Source organism: Seriola aureovittata, chromosome 20 (assembly GCF_021018895.1).
Source record: "Seriola aureovittata isolate HTS-2021-v1 ecotype China chromosome 20, ASM2101889v1, whole genome shotgun sequence".
Taxonomy (NCBI): Eukaryota; Metazoa; Chordata; class Actinopteri; order Carangiformes; family Carangidae; genus Seriola; species Seriola aureovittata.
In genome coordinates, this window is record NC_079383.1 from 22890313 (window position 1) to 22914156 (window position 23844).

Below are 23844 nucleotides of genomic sequence, written 5' to 3' on the forward strand. Positions count from 1 at the left end.
GTTTAAACCCTGAACCTCGGCGACAGCAGCACGGGCTGCACGTCACGTCGGTCCGACCCGTCCAGGATTTACAACTGAGACACAGGTCTGAGAAGAATTCATTTAAATGGGAAGACAGATCAGTGGGTCCATTTTACAGATCGAATCCTCTGCCCAATGAAAACCGCTGACTCTGACAGGAAGTTCATATCAGCTGTGTCGTGAGAGGGCGCCACGTAAATGTAGTGGTTGTTGTCGTGTAGAATTTATTCATGTTTCTTCTTTAAGGTCAAAGTTTAGCACGTTAGCGAACCTGAGGAACAGCAGGTTTCTGTAGACCTTGATGATTCATGTTCCTGACTTTCAGAACCACCGTCTACCAGAACCCTAGTTTTCTGTGACACTGGCACCGACCCAGAAACTCAATTAGTTGTAAACAAGTGCGTAGAACATCACTAACTAACTCTAACCCACCAACTCACCAGGTGACGCTGTAGGTCCTCAAAGCCCTGAACCTGCAGGTCTGTAGAAACATGGTGGGTTCTCCATCTTCACCCACCACAGTCTGACTCGGCCAATAAGATCAGCCCCTCCTCCAAAAATCCTCTTTATCAATACCTCTCTGCCAGAACACTGGGATCCAGATCCAGGATCCAGACTTGATAGGGAATTTTACATTATAACTGTGTTTGATGTTGTAATATTGACATCAGGGTGGGGGGTGGGGGGGGGTGGGGGGGGGCTCCTCTTTGATGTGTAATAAAGAAAAATCCTTTTTGTCGGTGCTGCAGCAGGATGGATGGAGAATATGGAGGAAAGAAATGTGCGTTTGTGATGAAGCAGATCAAATAACTGTTTTTCCATCTGTAAGTTTCTACAACAACAGAAACTCATTTACTGCAGAACACGGACAGAAACGCCCGAGGAGAGGTGAAGACGGCGGGAACTCACCGTCATCTCCGAACCAGACGGGCAATAAGACAAACCTACGACTTCTCCGGAGGGTTTTCTCTGCTTTTCCCAAAATAAGACGGTTTGTTTTCATAGTGAAATGTCAGAGATGAATGAACAACGAGCCCAGTTTCCCAAGAGTGTATTTTTATCTCCGTCCCATCGCTCTTACACACACAAATAAACATCCACGCTGAGAGTTTTAATCATGTACTGCACTGACCTGACTGCTGTAATAAACCACAATTATCCCTTAAAGCCATTTAATGATCATTTACTTAAAGCTTATCCGTCTTTATAATCCAAACACAAAGCTCCCTGATACTCAGCATCTTCCTGCCACTTTCCATTAGAGTCATAATGACATTCCTTTGGAAAACAACTCAATCTGCACCAGTGTAAAGAATCCAGACTGTTTTATCCTGAAGGTGGCGCTACAGTCAGAGCATCAACACAGTTATCACAATGCATCCTCAGGGGAACATGAATGTGTGGGTCCAGCTGCACAGCAATCCATCCGACAGCTGTTGAAACGGTTCACTGAAAACCGCTGATGTCAACCTCATGGTGGCGCCAGAGGAAACGTCAGAGGATCACCAGAGTGACTCAGATTCATCGTCTGGGGACCATGAATGTCTTTATCAGAACGATACTGAAGTGGAAGTGATACCTCTCCTTAAAACAGCCTTCTGACGCCTGTTGGGTAGGATAATGTCTCTGAAGCTAGCTTGACTTCCTGTCGTTATATCTAGAGTTGCTGTCATTGTCGTGGGCGTGTCTTGTTGATAAAGACTGGAGCTTGTCAAGCGGACTGGGGAGCAGCATTTATTTGGATGTTAGCGATCTGAGGATAATCCTGGGATCTTTGATGGTGGGCTAGCTGTAGCTAGCTGGATGGACGTAGCCTCTGTGACATCACCCACAAGAGCGGTGTTGAAGCTCAGAGTGAGCTGCTCTACCGTCGCCATCTTGGCAGTTTCTGACTCCGCCCCCTAACTCCCAGCTAATCTAAAAATGGTCAAAGAGGAGGGGTGGTCATATAAACGTCAGTAACAGTGACGCTTGGTTAGGTTTCAGGAGAAGATGGTGAGTTGGTTTAAAATAAGTTCTTCCTTAATAATCTCTGTCGTCATGGTTACAAAATAAACTGTTGCTTTCACATGGGAATCGAGCACACCGCTCTCCTGTGTCACGTTCATCCATCCACCACCACGTCCTCTGTCTCTCTTTATACCACGTCACCGATACTTTTCCCTTTGTTCCTGTCATCGTTACCACGACCACTAGATATCGCCTAGCAACAAAACCTAACTATGATGTCAGTCGACCTGTGACCTGTGGTTCAGCTGCTTGTTTCACCTCCTGGTGTTTCTCTACCTGAGGTTCGGATTTCTCTTCATCACATGAGTTATTACTCGTATCTAAATCCAAACACAAAACTAACCTTCCACCCCCCCCCCACCCCCCCACCCCCCCACCACCCCCCCACCCCCCGGCGTTTACGGACCACAGAGCTTCAAGTACTCGTATGAAAGAGAGTTTCAACACATTCAAGATTTAATCCGCGGGATGAAAGGTTGCAGAAAGGAGGCTGATCTGAGAAGAGAAGCAGAGGACTGACAGACTCTAGTTCATGTCACTACAACACCTGAAGCAGTTCAGACAAGCCTGAACCTCCACCGCCGCTGACACACCTGAGCGGCGACAGCAGGATTACCTGTCAGTCAGAACTCAACGTCAGGTTTTGTTGTTCGATCTCGACATTCTTAAAGAGATTAGCGGGAAAGATGGACGGACATCTGTCCCTCTGAGGACACACACCAGCTCCCGGAAACTCAAAAGCTCCCGTTGCTCTCAGTCGACATGTGACTGGAGCTGAACCTCGGAGAGCGGAGAAGCAGCGTGATGGATGGAGCCAAAGATCTGCGTTACTCCAGCAAACACGAACTGTTTGTTGACTTTGGATCTGTGTTTATTTGGATTTCATCAGTTTCCACTCTGGATGTCTAAGAGGCAGAATATCAGAGGGAGGGAGGGCTGACATCACAGCCTGTGTGGTGGAAAACGGCTTTCCTCTCTGTGTGTTTAAATGGTAACTCTCACAACAACAGCACTGTTTGCATGTTGCCATATTACATTATGAATCTGAAATGTGCCCACATTATTGTTTGTTCAGGGAGCAAAGAAAAACAAAAGTTAGAGAGGACGAGGAAATGTTTCCAGACCAAAGTCACAGAGGAGTTTGGAGGTTTAAGATTGCAGAGCGGACAGAGGCTGCGTCCACATGACGACCTCCGTCCACACAGCGTTCGCTGCTAGCAAAGACAACAAGGTCATAGCGCTAAATAGTTACTCATGTTGTTTACTCAGAGCAGATGAGAGCCAATCAGGAGAGACCGTGGGTGTCTACATCATCGTTTCTGAAAGTCTCTATTCCTGTCCATCCAGACGACAACACAACCCCAGAGTTTTCAAAATAAAACACAACCCCAGAGTTTTCAAAATAAAACACAACCCCAGAGTTTTCAAACAAAAACGGCTCCAGCAGAGTTTCTGAAAGTCTCAGTCTCCGTGCACACTACTACGTTTTACTTTTAAAAGTCATCTTTCTTGCTACGTTTACTTCTGAGTTTTCCAGCCTCTACAGTTGAGACTTTCAGAAGCTGTTGGACCAGTTTTACAAACACAAACACAAACAGAATAATGTTACTCGTTCCCTGGATGGAGCTCAGCATCAGTCAATGACAGAACGTAGAAATAATCAAAGCGCAGCACAGACTGGTCACCGGTCTGAAGCTGCATCTGGACATGAAAGCTGTCACCAGCCGGACTCCCCTGAGGCGACCGAGGCCTCAGCTCTTCAAACAGCTGCGACTCTGTCGACTCATCTGGGCCGCTCAAACAATTTATAGCAGAAAGAACAGGAGAGAACAAGGACGGAAAAATAGAAGTGAAACAGTTTGAACGCTGAAAAACGAAGGGGAGTGGAGGACGGGAGGAACAAGAAAGAGAGAAGAAAGCATGTTGTTCAGTCTTTACCCATGGTGCACCAGTAGACGCTGCAGCAGATAAGGCAGGAGGCCATTAAGAGCTAATGACCTCTGGCTGTTTATCTCCACCCGCCCGCTGATGAGCGGCGGCGGCACTCAGAGCCGCAGGTCGTTCTCCAGACCACAGATATTCTGCGGAAAGTCTTCAAAGCTGAAGACTCGACAGACGAGCAGGAGAAAAGACGGACGAGCGTTCGGCTGTGAACGTCTCGGAGAGAAGCTTCTGCATGTTTTAGTCTCATTAACTGTGATTATTTCACATTCCTGCAGACAGCTCTCCACATCACACATCGCTCCTGACGAGCTTCCCGCCGCACGAATCATCAAGTGGGACTGGGAACTTGCAGAAAACAAATCTATCACAATGGCGATGCATTCAAGGACACCGCGATATCAGATAATTGATAACAAGTATAGCAGCACAACATTTAGTTTTGATTTAATAAGTAACACCTGGACCAGATTCAAACAGTGTTTTAGTAATGTGGCCAGAACCTGATGTGATGTACGGAAGCCCTGAAGGGAAGAGAGAAAAATCTCTGACCTCTCAGGGCTTCCGTACTCAAGTGAGTTGGATCAATAAAAGAGCCACGACTCATCTAATGAAAAAAACCAAAATGCTGATATTTTATGACCCCAGAAAATAGTGTTAACATTTGAACCAAGATCCCAGAAACATCAGGAGCAACTGGCCTTTAATAATTTTATCAAGTATAAATATGATTTCACGTTGTGAATCAGCCTCCTGGTGTTTGTAAAGACTGACGATCAGCTGATCGTCGGACTCACCAGTCTCTGCAGGATCCTCTTGCTCTTGTCGTCGGTGCAGTAGTCGGACATGATGCTCCTGTGGACCAGGACCAGGCCGTTCAGGAACAACCAGGAGCCGAACCAGAGCAGAGCGAACACCAGGGTCCCGCGACGCGACCACAGCCGGAGGCCGAGCCACCGGAGCAGGCACAGCCGGCCGCCGCGACCCCCTCCGCCCGACACCAGTCCTCCAGGAAGCATGGCGGCTGTGAGGTCGCGAAATCCTCCTCTGCCAAAAAGTGTCTGAGGTTCTTCTGAATAGCTGCTGAACACTCCGATAAAAAGTGGTTCAACTAGAAACCCCAGACTCCAAAACACCAGATCCTGGACAAAATACTAAATGTGACGGTTTTAGTTCGACAGTTAGAAAATGTTCCGCTCACACACAACTGAATTTGTTTTAACAGATAATAAGTTCCATCGTCAGCGTATCTTGCAACACCAGATAGAAACCAGGCTTTCAATGGGCAGTTGTGCCTTCAAATCTCCCATGATCCTTTGCAGAAATTCAGAATCACTGCTGTAATCCGAGATCTGTGTCATTCAGACCTTTTTCTTTGTTCCTGTCCTTGAAAACCCGACGGCTCCTCGTCAAAAACTCAGACTATCTTAAGACAGAAGAAGAAGAGTGCAGTTCATAATCATCCAATCAGAGCGGCATGTTCCTGAGGCCGAGAGTCGACTGGTCTGACCTCCATCTTGGCTCCGCAGCGTTTCCATGAGAAATATCTGCGGTTTCGTTGTTTCATGCCGAGACTGGTTGATTTATTTTCTCACAGCGAGTCAGCAAATGTTGAGCAACAGGAAATAACTGAGGAGCAGCCGAGTCACCATCCCACTGTGTGATGTGGGTGTCCGGGCGTCTGCAGGGCAGTGTGGCATCTGGACACACACACACACGTGCACACACACACACACACACACACACACACACTCACATGCAATGAAACATGAGAATACACACAACCTCACACACAAACAATGGATTTCTCTAAAAGTCTGTAGGTCCTGTGAAAATACACTCTCATGCCCTTTAACACACACACACACACACACACACACACACACACACACAGACTGTTTTGTCCTCACGTCACCTCCTCGCAGCGTCTAGTTTCCGTCTCTTCTGTGGAGCTCAGAGGAAAACTTCCCTGAAAATCATTTGCAGAAATCCACCTTCAAAACATGTGACGGAGGAAATATCCTTCAGACGGAGAGCTGCTCTGCAGCTTCTTAATGAGCTTCTTAAAAGGAAAATAGATCCAGGAAAACTTTCCTTGATGTCGGAAAATAGAAAAATAGAGTTGGTTTCAGCCGAGGACTTTTCACTGCTCCGGTTCCTGAACCGGGTTTGAGATCTGTGTGAAGAGAGAAACAGAGTCGCTGCTTCAGACCTGGACTTTTTCAAACAATTAAAAACTCTTTTTATTTTGGGGTGAAAATCTTTTCACAGCAACTCAAGCTTTGACATTTTGAAACTGTGTATTTTTACAACTGTGAGATTCTCAGCTTGTCAACAGAAAGACTGAAACTATCAAAGTTCATGCAGGGTTCAGGAGAGGAGAGCCTCTGACAGCTGTCTCGCTTCTTGTTGAGAAAGCTAATTATCTCTTCGTTTCTCAGGGTCAGAGCAGAGTTTCTCCGAGTCGTGTAGATTTTAAACAGAGATCTTGTCAGTCAGAGTTTTTTATCAGTTTCCTGCAACAGACTCGTCTCAGTCGTCTGTGTCTGGCTGCAGCATTCACAAACTCATCCCATCATTTAGCCTTTATTACAGTTTCCTCGTGTGGTTGCGGTTCCAATCACTGAAGCGTCCAAACCATGAACTGAGGAACAGAAACAAACCACAACCGGCACCGTGGAGAACACAGATACTTGCCAGAAGTCGTTGGACCTCGCCGCTGTCGTCCGGATCAAAGACTCCCCAGAGATCCAGATGAAGGAATCCAACTCCCCAAATCCTAAAGGAAGGAGAAGCAGGAGGTGGTCAGTCATCACCGGCTTCTTAAAATATCAGTGTTTGTTTCTCGCTGATGGGAACGTGGGTGGCAAAGAGCCGACAGCTGCTGCAGCTGTTTTCCAAAGTGCTCCCCCGAGATCGCTGCAGATATCAGCTGTTATTTGTATGATGTGATGTGTTTGGTGCTCGCGGTCCACACCTGGACACATGAGCACATCTGCACTTTGTCTCTTTCCTGAGAAGAGAACTCGTTCTGTCTGTTAGTTTTTATCATCACTGATGCAAAAGGAGCAAATCACTACAAACTGTGGTGCAGAAAGTCAAACAGAAGCTGATGGCGCTCGCTCAGATGTGACAGGTGCCGAACAAACCCTCCAGATCTCACACCACCGTGAAGTGGCTCCTGCAGTCTGCTCCTCAGTGTCCTCGAGTCCTCGAGTCCTCGAGTCCCGGAGTCGCAGCTTAGAGCCGCTGTGCATCTCTGAAATGTGAAGAGAGGCTGCGAGCTGCACAGTTAACTCCTCGCAGGCTCAGAGGACGAGCGAGCGGATACTTCTCTTAGTGAGAGTCTCATGAGACGCTGGAGCGAGCAAAGGGTTAAAATACTGTTTTCACTTCAGGGTAAAAAGCAGAGGTTTGGTAATGCAGACTGCTACAGGTCTGACGGTGGTCTGTTCAAGTCCTCCATCGTCTGAAGCAGCTGAGGGAAAATCTAAAGATACTTTCTAAACCTTTACATACTTTAGCTTCTTGATTTGCCCCTGATGAAGGAATGAGTGTGACACATTCTTACCTTGAGTCCATGAGTCTGTGTCTCTCAGATCCTAAAATCCAAACGTCTTCCTTTGGAAAATGAAACCGTATGAAACAGGAGTTCCTCGAACTTTAACTTCTCCCTGTGTGAGTGTGAAATAATAAATGTTTGTTCTGCTCTGAATCCAGGATTAACTCAGACTTCTGACTCCACAGATGCAGCTGAGACAATTCGACTTGAGACGATGATTAACTCCAAAACCAGGATTTAACCCTTCAAGAGTTCCTGAGCCGCACTGAAGGTCTGTCAGCAGGTGATGAACAGGACCCTGTTTGTAATCCTGCTGCCTGTGAGTCCAGATCTCTAAACCTCAGACCTGTAAGATGATGAATGTTGGTGATCCTTCGGCGTGTGGCGCCTTCAGGTGCCAGGAATAAGTTCGTCAGCAGGTCTGAAGTCCAGGTGACTGAACTTCTCCAGCTGTGACGGTTAAATCTCCAAACTGTGAGCGATCATGTCGTCTGCAGGTCTGGTCTCAGTGAGAGCAGCTGGAGCAGCAGGTCTCGCTCCACAGAGATGCTCCTGGGGATAAAGCCAGAGACGACCTGTAAACCCTGAGTCCGGACTGTCAGGCGGCAGACGCCTGCTGTTTCAGCGGCTCTGCTTCCTCCTCACACTCCTGCTGCTGCCTCGCTCTCCCTCCGTCTGACGCTCCTCACTGCCTGGAAGAGAGAGAGAGAGGGTGTTTGTGTGTGTGTGTGTGTGTGTGTGTGTGTGTGTGTGTGTGTGTGTTGCGCTCAGGCTGCTCTGTTCAGCCCCATTCCTCTTCCTTCCTCCCTTCAGTCTGCTGCACTCCCGGCTTTTTCCTTTCTCTTTCCTTTCTTACCCACAGTGTGTGTGTGAGTGTGTGTGTGTGTGAGTGTGTGTGTGTGTGTGTGTGTGTGTGTGTGTGTGTGAGTGTGTGTGTGTGTATGAGTGTGTCCTCGGGGGGAGAACAGAGGCGGCTCCTCTGGCGTCCCCTCCTCTTCAAACTGGTGAGACCCTCTCCCCCCTCCCCTCCCCTCCCCTCTCTCCTCACCCCTCTCTTTATATTTACATGCTACTGTACCTCTCCCCCCCCCCCCCCCCCCCCTCTTTACCCCGTTACCACGGCAGCAAGTCTCTGCTAAGGTTCAGTCCCCACATGCGGCTTCACTGAGCCTCGCCAAATTAAAAGCTCTCCCTCCATTTATCTCACTTTATTTCTTCTTTTCCTTGCTTCCTCCACCATCTTCCTTTCCTGCCCCCCCCCTCACCACCACACACACACACACACACACACACACACACACACACACTCACCCTTTTCCCCTCTACTCGGCAAAACGCTCCAATAAAAGCAGCTCAGAGGCCCAAGGCATGTCGGTAATTGCCCTATTTGTAAAAACGCCAATAAAGTCCTGCAAACATACAGAGGAGCAGCTACTGAGGAGGCTGCTGCATGTGGAGGCTGGTGTCTGCAGGAGGGAAACGGGTTTTACACTGCGCTGTGTGTGTGTGTGTGTGTGTGTGTGTGTGTGTGTGTGTGTGTGTGTGTGTGTGTGTGTGTGTGATGTTAGCGTCTGAGGGAGGACACACACCACACTGATCATTCATGTGGTTGATACATTAAAGCTGCAGTTAAAGACTAGTGGCCACTAGAGGGCAGATTATTATCATAATGATCTTATTATAAAGTGTAAAACACATCATCATTTATTACCGACTTACCATCAGGCTCCTTTTAGTTATAAATGGTAGTAGCTCATTAGTCAGATTAATGACTTGATGCTCAGTTTTTCTTTCTTGAACTTTGTGCTTTATTCATATAAAATGAAGGAAAACTTGGACTTTTGAAGTTGCAGCGGGAATGTTCAGAGGTGAACGAATTCGTGTTTCGTCCGTCCTCTCTGACGTACTGAATCGCTCTGTTGCTACGACAACGATGGATCAACCCCGAGTCTGTCGGTGCAGAAGAGGAGGAGGGTCGTGTCTGCATCTGGAAGATTTCGTTTTCAAAGTCAAGTAGAATCTGTACAAGATCTGCTGAAGGAACTTTCTCCTGTTGTCATGGTTCCTGTGATGAACCTGGTTTTGTCTGTGGCAGCTTGTCGTCATGAGAGGAGTCACTCCTTCCTCCGAGAAACTAAATCAGAAAACTGAAATGAAAGTTGGTCACAAAAGAAGATTCGTCAGAGACGTCAGGAGATGATGAACGGGAGAGGAAACACATGAATGAAACTTTTCTGTCGCGACCGTTTCACCCTCTGAAGAAACAAGAAGTGATTCAAACTGTTGAACCGTCGGTGTCACTAATAGACAGCTGGACTCGTAGTTCGACAGGAAGGGAACTTACACTTCTATCCAGGAGGAAACACTGAACAACGTAAAGAGGCGCCCATAAAGAAACCCGAGGAAAACCAGATCCAGGGTCAGAGGCTGGAATCAGACTCTCAGAGCCCAGCCGCCGCCGCTCGGCCTCGTCCCAGCAGAGCAGCTTCTCTCTGCCTGTAATTACCAATTAAACCATCAGTGGCGGCGCTCTTCCCCTCGGCAGCGACGGGCTCTCGTTAACACCATCCACTCATCTGAGCCGCCGTGTTACAGCCAATCACTTATCACAGCCTCCTCGTTAGCCGCAGCCAATTACTCGAGGTCACTTGTTAGGGGCAGCTGCTCGTCTCCAGGTTCCTGAATCGACTGAAACTCGGAGTGAGAAGCTGCTGCTTCAGCAAAAACATTTGCAGCTTCATGTTTCCTCCAGTTTAATCTGAGGTGAATTTGTTTTGCAGAAGAAATCAGGAGGGACGTGGAATTATTCACTGGAATACATGCATGCATTTACAACACACACACACACACACACACACAGACACACACACACACACACACACACACACACACACACTTCACTTGCCCTTGAGGTGCTGGTTGAATGCATGAGAGTTCAGTTATTGGCAATAAAATGTTCCTGATCAGTCAGACACAGAATTGTGCTGCAGCTCCACCCAGTGGTCACTCGTGATAATTACAGGAAATTATGACGGGAGAGGAGAGGAGGGGAGGGGAGAGGGGAGGAGGAGAGGAGAGGAGGGGAGGGGAGAGGAGGGGAGGAGGGAGAGGGGAGGGGAGGAGAGGAGGGGAGAGGAGAGGAGGAGGGGAGGGGAGGAGGGGAGAGGGGAGGAGAGGAGGGGAGGGGGAGAGGAGAGGAGAGGGGGAGAGGGGAGGAGAGAGGAGGGAGGAGAGGGGAGGGGAGAGGGGAGGAGAGAGGAGGAGAGGAGGGGAGGAGGGAGGAGAGGAGGAGAGGAGGAGAGGAGAGGAGAGGAGAGGAGGGGAGGGGAGGAGAGGAGGGGAGGAGGGGAGAGGGAGGAGAGGAGAGGAGGGGAGGAGGGGAGGGGAGGAGAGGAGGGGAGGGGAGAGAGGAGAGGAGAGGGGGAGAGGGGAGGAGGGAGGAGAGGAGGAGGAGGAGAGGAGAGGAGAGGAGGGGAGGGGAGAGGAGGGGAGGGGAGAGGGGAGGAGGAGAGGAGAGGAGGGGAGGGGAGAGGGGAGGAGAGGAGGGGAGGGGAGAGGAGAGGAGAGGGGGAGAGGGGAGGAGAGGAGAGGAGAGGAGGAGAGGGGAGGGGAGAGAGGAGAGGAGGGGAGGGGAGAGAGGAGAGGAGGGGAGGGGAGGAGAGGAGGAGAGGAGGAGAGGAGGAGAGGAGAGGAGAGGAGAGGAAGGATGGAAGGAAGGAAGGAAAGAAAATAGGGGAGAGGAGAGGAAAGACACAAGGAGAGGAGAAAAGAAACATCCATATCTGTTTAGCAGAGGCCAAAATATCCTGACTTTAAAAAAAGGATCCTACATCTCCCACAATGCAACTGGACAGCATCTTTAATGGGACCCTCCCTGCCTGGTAAGTAGACAAGTCTTTCAAATTCCTCATCTCCAATTTATGAAACAGGCGCTCCCTGATGATGTCACAATGATGTCATCAGGAGATTTTCTCACTCTGACCTGTTTATTGACCTTTATAATGTCATTTTATAAGTTTAAAACATTAGTTTCTAAACTGAGATCAGACCCTTGAAAACAGCAGCAGCTCATATCAATCATATCTAAATTAATTCATTACAATTAAATACTGGAAAGTCTATGATCATTAAAGTGGCTCGTTCTGATTTAGTGTTGTGTTGCTGCAGTTTCCAGCCTTCACCACTAGAGGTCACAAGGACTCCTCGTACCAGCTGTTAGATTCTTGTCATGGACGGTTGAGGCATCAGTGAAGCTCTGGAGCCCAGGATCACACTGAGGATGTTTACTGAAGCTTGATCAATGACAGCAGAGGAATCATCAATACACACTTCTGTACATGATGCCAGTAACTGCGACCGACGGGTCTCATGTTGACCTTTCACCCTGAGCATCATTCATGGTGAACATGTAGAAAAACTCCCTGACACCAGGAGCGAGTTGTGAAGTTTAATGAGTCGCAGTGGAAACTTATTTTTATTTAATTGTTGGTTTTACATTAAAAGACAAACTCTGATCCTGGATCATCACGGCTGCTTCAAAACATCTTCAGAAAATCAGAAAACACGAATGTTGCAGGGCTGTTTTCAGACGACCCGCCTCTGCCTTCAGCTGATTGGGCTCAGGTTGTCTTCCTGCTCTCTGATTGGCTCATCAAACGTCTGCTCTGCGTCCCAGCTCCTGTTGGAGAGACAACAGTAAAACATCAGCCCCGACTCTGCCGTGTATCGCGGTGTGGTTTCATCTACGAGAAGAAGACTTTATATTTTCTAACCTGCTCAGACTGTCGGAGCAGAGGAGGCCGTCAGACCCCTTCACTTTACTCTGTTGTAGATAAAACTTTATTATCATTTATTTTATTCATCATTTTTGTTGATCAGTCGACAGTCAGTGAAACTTAAACACGTTTTTATAGATCTTTGTGAAATCTCTCGCTTACAAGAGTGTTCAGACCCTTAATCAGACCCCCCCCCACCAGAAATACATTTATTCTCCCCTCAGTTCTGAAGCTGTGACCTTTAGTGACCTTTGGGTTCGTGGTCTCCTCCCTGACCCAGGTCCTTCTCACTGGTCCCTCAGTTTGTCTGGACGGTTCTTGTTCCCTGTTCTCCTGGGAACACTCAGGGCTTCAGAACTGACCGGTGTCTCGCCACGGTTTGATCTCAGAGCTGTGCAGAGAGTTCACTGGACGTCCCGGTCTTTATCCTGACCTGCGGTGTGAATATACACAGGTGTGTGTCTCTCTAAACTCCGTCCAATCAGTTCAGTTCACCACAGGTGGGGGGGGTCTAGACTCAATGTGTTATGTTCCTTTATGATCTACAGATACTCAAGTAAAGGACAAGGACGTCAACACTGAGTAAATGTACTTAGTGAAACGTAAGTCAGACCTGAACCCTAGAAGAACCAAGTCTGAACCCTTAAACACACGAAGTGACGATCTCTATATCTGGTGTATTACGGATGGTGTAACCATAGCGACAGCACTGCTGTTTGGAGGACTGATGTGGAGTCTGCTGGACGTTTGGCAGAGACACAGATACAAAGAGCGGCAGATGGAGAATAGGTCCACAGACATGAGCCAAGCGGTTTTGTGTGTGACGGCGAGCGCCGCTGCTGCTCTCCTCTAATCCACGACACAAACAGAACTGCTGGGAAATCAACTCTCACACACAGCGCTGGACGAGGGAGATTAACAGGCTGTTGACGGCTGACTCTCTCTCTCTCTCTGTCCGATGTGCTGTTGTGTCAGTGAGGTGAGTTCGCGACCTCGACACAACTTCTGCTGTTTACTGTTAGTTTAAGGCATTCAGCTGACTGATGCGTTACAGACAAAACTGTGTCAGAGCTAACTGCTCAGATACATTAATGTGCAGGAGGATACAGTCTGAATAAATAAATAACAGTCTGATTTAGGAACTGTCTGATCTATTCAAAAGAAATAAGGTTACAATTCTGACCAGACGTGTAATGCCCGCTCACAGTCTTTAATATTTGACCTTACAGACATCAAAGTCAAACCATGAAGGCATCACTTTTACATACACAAGATTAAAACTGTATTCAAAACCTTTAAAGGTCTGACCACCCAAATTAGATTTTTAAAATGTGATATTTTCAAAAAGCCGTGACCTGATGGTGGCACTAGATGAAAAGTCAGGGGATAATTCACGTGAACGCCGCCTCAGGTCGCGGCAACAACTTGGAAACTGTTGATTTGACGAGTTGTTGACGTCGTATACGCAGAAACATTTTACTGTTTGGTTGATGGTGAGAAACTTTTGATTAATGGCGCAAATTCATGTATTGTAGATCATTTTTTTTGCTCATATTTAATTTGTAAAGTGGCGTTAGGTTGTTACGGTTAGTTGCCGTCCACGTAGAGTGACCGAACAGCTACCGTGTTGTTTTAACGCTTTGGACATGAAATAAAATAGAGCACATGGTCTCTTCATCCTCTGGGGTCATGTTCAAAGATGGAGACCAACAGACCCAACGTTACGTCTCTGAAGACGTGTCGGCCCATCGGACAGCTCGCGCCGCTAAAAACCTGTTTTATAATGACTGCTTTAACTAAGTTTTGCATTAGCTACATACTATAGCTGACGTTAGCATTAACAGCTGTTTGTTTACCAGTTTTACCAAGAGCTTCTGCCATTGTTGCATTTACAATACAGGAGATTTGAATACTAATCCTCTGATTAGTGCTACAGTGACTCGGTATCGGAAAGTGACAAGGCTAACTGGTTAGCATGCTAACTCCAGTAGAGTAAAAGAAGTGATGGAAACAGAAGCAAAATAAGAGGGTTTGATGCTGAACTCACATTTCTTCTTGACAGGTAAGTAAAGAGCTGTTAATGCTAATGTTAGCTGTGTAGCGATAGCAAAACTTTTAATAATAATTAAAGTAAGAAATGCTTGAACCAATGTAAGACGATTCATGTTTAACATGGACACACAGCAGCAGAGACAGGTCCATTAGAACATAACGCACAGTACAGATGGAAACACACAAACGCAGTAGACATGCAACACTTTAAGGCCTTGAAAGAAGCTTTTATTTCGACCTCTCTTCAGACACTCACAGCTCACATGTACAAAAGTCACAGTTTGAAAACAACAAACACTCAAACACAATACAAACAGTGTTGATCGGGATCTTGCAGCTTGTGTGTGTCTGTTTATCTATCATCATCATATCTATCATCTTTCTTTCCCCTTTAAGGTTTCGAGTCTCGTGTCGGTGCGTTTCTATATCAGGTTTTTATTTTACCAACTGCGACCAAACATTTAGTGTCGTGGTCGATCAACAGACGATCGTATCAAACAACAGACGGGTCATTTATCACCGTCTTCAACAACGACACAAGTGTTTTCTGATCTGATGCCTCTGTGGTTAAAGTTTGATTTCTTTTAGACAAAGACGACATGTTAACGTTCGAGGAGGATTTTTATTATTGTCAGAAGAAACCAGGGAAAATGTAGGGTTATGTTGAAGTGTGCACCTCCTCAGATAAAAGTATATAAAAGTTGTTTATTGTAGAAGTTATGAAGTTTGATAAATAGAAAAACAAACCTGTGGTGGAACACACTGACAGTTCGTCAGTGGTGTTTTAGATTAGAAAAGCTCGTCCTGCTTGTTTTTAAGGACACAGCTAACGAGTATTTTCACTTTAGATGAATTAGTTGATGAATTTTTTTGTCATTCCATCAGATTTCAGGTTTATAAAATAATAAAATAATAACTTACTCCCTTTATAAGGAACCAGAAACCATTTTTAAATCCAGATTTCTGATCAGTGCCCAAGAATTACTCGTCTGAACAACTGGATTCATGCAGCTGTTTAATGTTTTTACTTTCCCAAAAGAATCAGTTCTCAAAACTCAAACGAACTAGTTCACCGTTGACTAACTGTCTCTTTGTGTGAGAACAGCTGGACCTGACCTCCCATGATGCCTCTACCAGTGTTCTCTCAGACCTTTACCGCTCGTGTTCGGTCTCCTTACTCGTTGATCTCGTCCTCCTCGTCCTCAAAGTTCTCCTCGCCGTCGTTGGCGGTGGCCTCCTGGTACTGCTGGTACTCGGACACCAGGTCGTTCATGTTGCTCTCCGCCTCAGTGAACTCCATCTCGTCCATGCCCTCGCCCGTGAACCAGTGCAGGAAGGCCTTTCTGCGGAACATGGCGGAGAACTGCTCTGAGATCCTCTTGAACAGCTCTTGGATGGCCGTGCTGTTGCCAATGAAGGTGGCGGCCATCTTGAGCCCGCGCGGAGCGATGTCGCAGACCGCCACCTTGACGTTGTTGGGGATCCACTCCACGAAGTAGCTGCTGTTCTTGTTCTGGACGTTCAGCATCTGCTCGTCCACCTCCTTCATGGACATGGGCCCGCGGAAGACGGTGGCAACGGTCAGGTAGCGGCCGTGGCGAGGGTCGCAGGCCGCCATCATGTTCCTGGCATCAAACATCTGCTGGGTGAGCTCGGGAACGGTGAGGGCCCGGTACTGCTGGCTGCCCCTCGCCGTCAGAGGAGCGAACCCCGGCATGAAGAAGTGGAGTCTGGGGAAAGGCACCATGTTGACGGCCAGCTTGCGGAGATCTGCGTTGAGCTGTCCGGGGAAACGGAGGGAAGTCGTCACGCCGCTCATGGTGGCCGACACCAGGTGGTTGAGGTCGCCGTAGGTTGGCGTCGTGAGTTTGAGAGTGCGGAAGCAGATGTCGTACAGAGCCTCGTTGTCGATGCAGTAGGTCTCGTCTGTGTTCTCGACCAGCTGATGGACCGACAGCGTGGCGTTGTAGGGCTCCACCACGGTGTCCGACACCTGATGCGTCAAGAACGTGAAGAGAAAAGAAAGGATTAACACCACGAGCCGTCGGAAGGGTTTCAGCGAGCGAGGGTTAGAGGACGAGGGGACGGACACACAGGGTTCCTCCTCATACCTTAGGTGACGGCATGACGCTGAAGGTGTTCATGATCCGGTCGGGATACTCCTCCCGGATCTTGCTGATCAGCAGGGTGCCCATGCCTGAGCCGGTGCCGCCACATGTACAAAAGTCACAGTTTGAAAACAACAAACACTCAAACACAATACAAACAGTGTTGATCGGGATCTTGCAGCCTGTGTGTGTCTGTTTATCTATCATCATCATATCTATCATCTTTCTTTCCCCTTTAAGGTTTCGAGTTTCGTGTCGGTGCGTTTCTATATCAGGTTTTTATTTTACCAACTGCGACCAAACATTTAGTGTCGTGGTCGATCAACAGACGATCGTATCAAACAACAGACGGGTCATTTATCACCGTCTTCAACACCGACACAAGTGTTTTCTGATCTGATGCCTCTGTGGTTAAAGTTTGATTTCTTTTAGACAAAGACGACATGTTAACGTTCGAGGAGGATTTTTATTATTGTCAGAAGAAACCAGGGAAAATGTAGGGTTATGTTGAAGTGTGCACCTCCTCAGATAAAAGTATATAAAAGTTGTTTATTGTAGAAGTTATGAAGTTTGATAAATAGAAAAACAAACCTGTGGTGGAACACACTGACAGTTCGTCAGTGGTGTTTTAGATTAGAAAAGCTCGTCCTGCTTGTTTTTAAGGACACAGCTAACGAGTATTTTCACTTTAGATGAATTAGTTGATGAATTTTTTTGTCATTCCATCAGATTTCAGGTTTATAAAATAATAAAATAATAACTTACTCCCTTTATAAGGAACCAGAAACCATTTTTAAATCCAGATTTCTGATCAGTGCCCAAGAATTACTCGTCTGAACAACTGGATTCATGCAGCTGTTTAATGTTTTTACTTTCCCAAAAGAATCAGTTCTCAAAACTCAAACGAACTAGTTCACCGTTGACTAACTGTCTCTTTGTGTGAGAACAGCTGGACCTGACCTCCCATGATGCCTCTACCAGTGTTCTCTCAGACCTTTACCGCTCGTGTTCGGTCTCCTTACTCGTTGATCTCGTCCTCCTCGTCCTCAAAGTTCTCCTCGCCGTCGTTGGCGGTGGCCTCCTGGTACTGCTGGTACTCGGACACCAGGTCGTTCATGTTGCTCTCCGCCTCAGTGAACTCCATCTCGTCCATGCCCTCGCCCGTGAACCAGTGCAGGAAGGCCTTTCTGCGGAACATGGCGGAGAACTGCTCTGAGATCCTCTTGAACAGCTCTTGGATGGCCGTGCTGTTGCCAATGAAGGTGGCGGCCATCTTGAGCCCGCGCGGAGCGATGTCGCAGACCGCCACCTTGACGTTGTTGGGGATCCACTCCACGAAGTAGCTGCTGTTCTTGTTCTGGACGTTCAGCATCTGCTCGTCCACCTCCTTCATGGACATGGGCCCGCGGAAGACGGTGGCAACGGTCAGGTAGCGGCCGTGGCGAGGGTCGCAGGCCGCCATCATGTTCCTGGCATCAAACATCTGCTGGGTGAGCTCGGGAACGGTGAGGGCCCGGTACTGCTGGCTGCCCCTCGCCGTCAGAGGAGCGAACCCCGGCATGAAGAAGTGGAGTCTGGGGAAAGGCACCATGTTGACGGCCAGCTTGCGGAGATCTGCGTTGAGCTGTCCGGGGAAACGGAGGGAAGTCGTCACGCCGCTCATGGTGGCCGACACCAGGTGGTTGAGGTCGCCGTAGGTTGGCGTCGTGAGTTTGAGAGTGCGGAAGCAGATGTCGTACAGAGCCTCGTTGTCGATGCAGTAGGTCTCGTCTGTGTTCTCGACCAGCTGATGGACCGACAGCGTGGCGTTGTAGGGCTCCACCACCGTGTCCGACACCTGATGCGTCAAGAACGTGAAGAGAAAAGAAAGGATTAACACCACGAGCCGTCGGAAGGGTTTCAGCGAGCGAGGGTTAAAGGACGAGGGGACGGACACACAGGGTTCCTCCTCATACCTTAGGTGACGGCATGACGCTGAAGGTGTTCATGATCCGGTCGGGATACTCCTCCCGGATCTTGCTGATCAGCAGGGTGCCCATGCCTGAGCCGGTGCCGCCCCCCAGCGAGTGAGTCAGCTGGAAACCCTGCAGGCACAAGTTCATCAGCTCATCGTCAGGCTTCCTGTTTACACATTTATGTTCTGTGTTTGTTTATTTACTTATCAGTTGAATGTGTAAACACAAGCAGCCATGTTATTATTCTATATAAAAGATTAAAACGGATCAGGAACTACTGTAATTTAATCTGATAATAAATGATAGTGGACACCGACAATAAATTAAATACATTTGCAATTAATCCAATTATCAAAATCTAATCACCAGAGGACCCGGGGCATTTGGGGCATTTGGGGCATTTGGGGCAACTGAGAGTGAGGAACTTTCATCCTTTATGAAAAATAATCAAGGAGATAGTGATGCCTATAAATTAATTGATTTACTTTACTAGATTATGATTCCTGTAAATTCAAACATAAAAGAAGAAAAGTGTACTTTAGCTCCGCCCACAGGGGTTCAACCCAGCCAATGAGATTATTCCTACCTCCTTCAGGCAGCTCTACCTCGGACACATGAAAGTTTAAAACCAGTGGTGCTGTTCACCTGGAGACAGTCGCAGTGCTCACACTCCTTCCTCACTACGTCCAGGACTGAGTCCACGAGCTCCGCCCCCTCCGTGTAGTGACCTTTGGCCCAGTTGTTCCCCGCACCTGTCTGACCTACGGGCGACCAATCAGCAGGGAGAAAATCCATGTGTGAAATGTAAAATGATCACCACAACAGATGGGAACATGCGTGCAGACACAGACTGGAGTGGTGACCCAGTTTTCAGGGACAGGAGGACGGAGGAGCTGCTGGATTTGATTTCATGTGTGAGTCAGACCGAGATCTACGACCTTCCCGCTTCTCATAAAACACTCGCTGTGTCTGTTCGCTGTGTCTGTTCGCTGTGCAGATTTAATGCTGGAAAGTTTCACTGCTGCTGCAGCTCTGTGCTGTTTAACCGCACAAACCTCCACTCTGAAAGCTGCGATAATCCCTTTCTTTTTTTAACACCCAGTCAAATGCACCTTATGCTGCTGATTCAGTCTCTTTTAGCTCCTAGCTTTGGTTTTTGTGGCGTGTTGTGGTTCAGTCTCAGTGTTTGACTGTGGAGCATTCAGCAGCTAAAGACTCAGATGTTTCCTGGTGGAGACAGAGGCAACACCAGACACAAACACACGCCACTGATTTTCATATTTGTGCCATTAAAGCAAGAAAATAAAATTAAGTTCAGATATTTATCAAACTGATGAATTTAATTGGAGTTACTCATTAGTAAAAGAAAAAAAGCTGCTCAGTCCAGTAACTGGTAAATTAATATGTTTCAAAGAATCTAATGAACATCCTGGTGATTGTTACCGAAGATGAAGTTGTCCGGTCTGAAGAGTTGTCCGAAGGCTCCTGAGCGAACGCTGTCCATGGTTCCTGGTTCCAGGTCCACCAACACAGCCCGGGGGACGTATTTATGTGCTGCACGAACAGAGAAGACTGTCAGTCCTGGGTTTAGCTTCTGCTTCTTCAGCTGCCAGCAGCAATGTAACAGCGACACTGAAAAAACTTAAAGTTGTATTTGTTATAATTTGGGCCTGAGTGTCACAGAGACGCTGCAGAACTCGCCTGAGCGTTATCATGATTTTAAGTTTTCCTCGGTATCTCAGTGATCTGGTGATCAGGCTTTTTGTTGGTCAACTCTGGAAACACTTGTTTAAATCCACTGATGGAAGATGAAATTAATAAAATGAAGAAAAAAAATCACAGTGATGAATAAAGACTAAAGGCTTCATGTTAGTTTGAGTTTAATCTTTCAGTAGAAGCCAAACTTAGACCATCACCAGTCATTCAGGGGAAGTGTGTGACTCACGCTGACTCACACACACTCACACACACACACTCACACACACTCACACACACTCACTCACACACACACACACACACATTGTACTTACAGGATGCTTCATTGTAGTAGACGTTGACTCTGTCCAGCTGAAGACTCGAGTCACCCACGTAGTTTCCCGCAGGGTCGATGCCGTGCTCGTCGCTGATCACTTCCCAAAACTGACCGAGTCACAGCAGCGGCACAAAAAGAGAAGAAGAAGAAAAGAGCTCAGATAACGCCTGACTTCCTGCCCTCTCTCACCTTTTCCACCTGCAGAGCTCCACGTGTTTTAATAAATTGCTGGAGATTTTGCTGTTTTCAGATGAAACAAACTGGCAGTGGCTGTGGAAATGAAATTTAACGCCAACAGAGAAATAGCTTAACATTTTTTTAAAGTCCAGGCCGTCAGAGTCTGCAGGGACACAGTGGACTGCAGTCGTCTGTGGACAGTTTCCACTTCTGTCACCTCTGTATTTACAGGATCTATATGACGTCTGTCCAACCAGGAAGAGGGATGGTTCTGTTTCTTTCAACACAGAAAATAAACTCACGCAAAACAAAATGCATAACTACAGTAGATGTGTTGGATACGAGCTCTCGGATTTCTGTCTCCATCCCAATACAATCCATCCATCCATCATCCATCCATCCATCAGCCAATCCCATCGGACACTGGGAGAGAGGCGGGTATACACACATAGTAAATAAAGATGGATGCCGCCTCCGTGATGTCACCCACAGGTTTCTGAAGCTCAGAGTGAGCTGCTCACAGTGAGCTGCTCCACCCTCGCCATCTTGGCAGTGTTTGACTCCACCCCCTAACTCCCAGCTAATCCTTAAATGGTCAGAGAGGAGGGGCGTGGGTGGAGCTGAGACCTTGATGAATGTCAGTTTGTAACAACATATGCTCACCCACCTGTCACTCAAAGAGGCCACGCCCTCAATCCTCCATAACTTTAGTCCTTAATAAAATATAAACAGGTGAGTTATATAAACAGGTGAGTTATATAAACAGGTGAGTTATATAAACAGGTGTCATGAAGGAGGAAATTAGCTCTAGAAACCAAAACAGTTTTTGTACCAGGCTGTAAACATGTTTATTTCTGCTGTAAAGTTGGACATTTTAACATGGGAGTCTATGGGGACTGACTCACTGTTGGAGCCAGACTCTAGTGGCCGTTAGAGGAACTGCAGCTTCATGTTCTTCATGTTTAAGCCTTGAGGGTTGATGCCTGGGTGTAAACCCTGGACAGGCTGCTGCTCCAGTTAACCTGCATGTCAGAAACGTCCTGATCTGGGTGAACTGACCCTTTAAAGGGTTAATTAACGAACAGACTGGTGTTTGTGATCTCTGCAGTTTGACTGTAGATCTGCAACATGAACTGGATCTTTAACTGCTGCAGCTGTTCCTCTACTTTCATCTACAACCCGAGCCCTTGTTTGAAAAGCTGTGTCTCTGCTGAGTTACATACTTTCCACACACACACACACACACACACACACACACACACACACACACACACACAAACACACACAGGCACAGTGGGTCATTACCCAGCAGCCTTTGTGGTTACAGTGACCTGCTCGCTGTTCATTTGTTTGCTTCACTTTCTTCTCTGGTTCACGCCTTTTGACTTTTACAGCCCACAGAACTCGCACTGGAATAGTTGTGTGTGTGTGTGTGTGTGTGTGTGTGTGTGTGTGTGTGTGTGTGTCTGTGTGTGTGTGTCTGTGTGTGTTTGTTCACACAGATTCCTTGAATAGTCTCACAGTGGCTCAGAGAGTTCACTTCACTCCCCCTCACCACTGTGATGAGTTTATTACAGGACAGAGAGCAGAGGCTCCCGACACTCGTTCATTTACTCGTTCATTCACTCACTCATTCACTCATTCATTCATTCTAACTGATTGGAAACTTCAGCTGCAGATCCATGATAGTCATCACTCCTCTGTCTGTATCTGCCTGTTCAGCATGAACACGTTTCACTCGCCGTCCTCCAGAGTTCACGTGTCACATGTTTCTGTGCTTCCCACACACACATGTAAGATATGACATATATGCCCCTATATCAAGAGTGATGTATTATCACACATATATATGAAGATATAAGTTTATATAACGTGGGAATTACCCATAGTAAAATTTGTATGTGCATATAATAAAACTATATGATTAATTTTTATATGGTGTAACATGTTGCAAGAAGAATAAAGATTGTATGTGTTTATATATGTTTTTATTATTATTTTCTTATTAATTTTAAACATGTATATCTCAGACTTTTGGACCGTCCTGTTTATAACATCAATATCATATATATAGGATCAGGTATTGACAGGCTTAGAGATGGATATATATTAATATAACATGTCTACAATATATACAACATACATATTTGTACGAGCTAGATATTAAAAGTTCCACTTTCTAATAGGTTTCATATATGATGTTTACATGTTTTTATTTTATATGTTCAGATATTCCATGTACTGAAATATTAAATATGTGCATGTATTATATCGGTGCACGTGTTGCTCAGGTTATTCCAGTGAGTCAGAGTGAGTCCTGTAAACTTCATCAGCCTCAGTCTACAACACGGAACAAAACCCGCTCTGTACCTTGGTCCCGATCTGGTTCCCGCACTGTCCCGCCTGGATGTGAACGATTTCTCTCATCTTTCTTTCTTCCTCTGTTTCTTCTGCTTGTTTCCTGACGGGTTGTCGGTTCCTCTTCTGCCCGATGCCGGTGCGCGTCTGTTCAACGGGGGCGAGCGACCGGCTTCATCTCCTCCTCCTCCTCCTCCTCCTCCTCCTCTCATGCGCGTTCATGCGACCACGCCCTGAGGGGAGGGGGCACCCATGGGCTCCAGCCAGAGTCCAGTTTGTCCCACTCAGCATTAAACAAGATGCAGCTCCTGCTACAAACAGGAGAGTGTGGTGAGGCAGGTGGAGGTTTGACTCTGCTCAGAGGAATGAGGAAGACCACCTGCAGGGAACATGTGCAGACGTTCCCTCAGAGAGGATGATGAAGAGCTCAGCTGCTGCTGAGGCCGCAGCAGCTGAGCTGTAAAACAGGAATTCATCAGCAGCTCCTCCGTCCTGCAGCAGACGGCGTTTAATGTCCGTCTCCATCAGCTGAGTTCAGGTTCAGCCCTGAGGTCAGGTGGTTGTTTGTTCCCGCCATAAGAAAACAAAGTCTAAACTAACTTAAAGCTCTATAATGAAATATAAACATGCACTTTACTCTTTTTGTTTGAAAATCAAGTGAGAAAAATCAGTTTGATAGAGTTTTGTCTCCAGAGTGTCCACTTTTCTTTTCTTTTTAAATCCTCCGCCAGGGACCGTCGGAGCGGCCATTTTGTTTTCAGGTCCATCTCATTCTTGTAGACGCGATGTCTCAGTAACACCCTGAAGGAACTTCTTCACATTTGACACAAACATTCACCAGGACTCAAGGATA

The 23844-nt window shown here is 47.1% G+C and overlaps 3 protein-coding genes across 4 annotated transcripts in view; all 3 read right to left on the minus strand.

Annotated features, from left to right (window-relative positions):
- Positions 1-8391, minus strand: part of dipk1c (divergent protein kinase domain 1C) — a 29381-nt gene extending 20990 nt beyond the window's left edge. The window contains exons 1-2 of one of the 2 annotated variants that reach the window (XM_056364637.1): positions 7544-8391; positions 4770-6148 (exon numbers count right to left, since the gene is read on the minus strand). In XM_056364637.1, coding sequence (XP_056220612.1) covers positions 4770-4991 — 222 coding nt within the window. In that variant the 5' untranslated portion in view covers positions 4992-6148; positions 7544-8391. The remainder of the gene's footprint in view (positions 1-4769; positions 6149-7543) is intronic. The other variant, XM_056364638.1, reaches the window with a different exon arrangement.
- A 3598-nt stretch (positions 8392-11989) lies between these two features.
- LOC130161090 (tubulin beta chain-like) lies at positions 11990-16572 on the minus strand. Its single transcript, XM_056364074.1, has 3 exons — positions 16473-16572; positions 15540-16354; positions 11990-12212 (listed from the first exon to the last, which is right to left on the minus strand). Exons 1-3 carry the CDS (start codon positions 16554-16556, stop codon positions 12140-12142), a joined length of 972 nt encoding a protein of 323 aa, XP_056220049.1. The 5' UTR covers positions 16557-16572; the 3' UTR covers positions 11990-12139.
- A 7-nt stretch (positions 16573-16579) lies between these two features.
- On the minus strand, positions 16580-23155 carry LOC130161089 (tubulin beta-5 chain). The gene is made up of 6 exons (XM_056364073.1): positions 23004-23155; positions 20455-20563; positions 19868-19978; positions 19070-19185; positions 18425-18553; positions 16580-18306 (listed from the first exon to the last, which is right to left on the minus strand). The coding sequence occupies exons 1-6, from the start codon at positions 23058-23060 to the stop codon at positions 17488-17490; spliced, it is 1341 nt and encodes a 446-aa protein (XP_056220048.1). The 5' UTR covers positions 23061-23155; the 3' UTR covers positions 16580-17487.
- Positions 23156-23844: the final 689 nt, after the last annotated feature.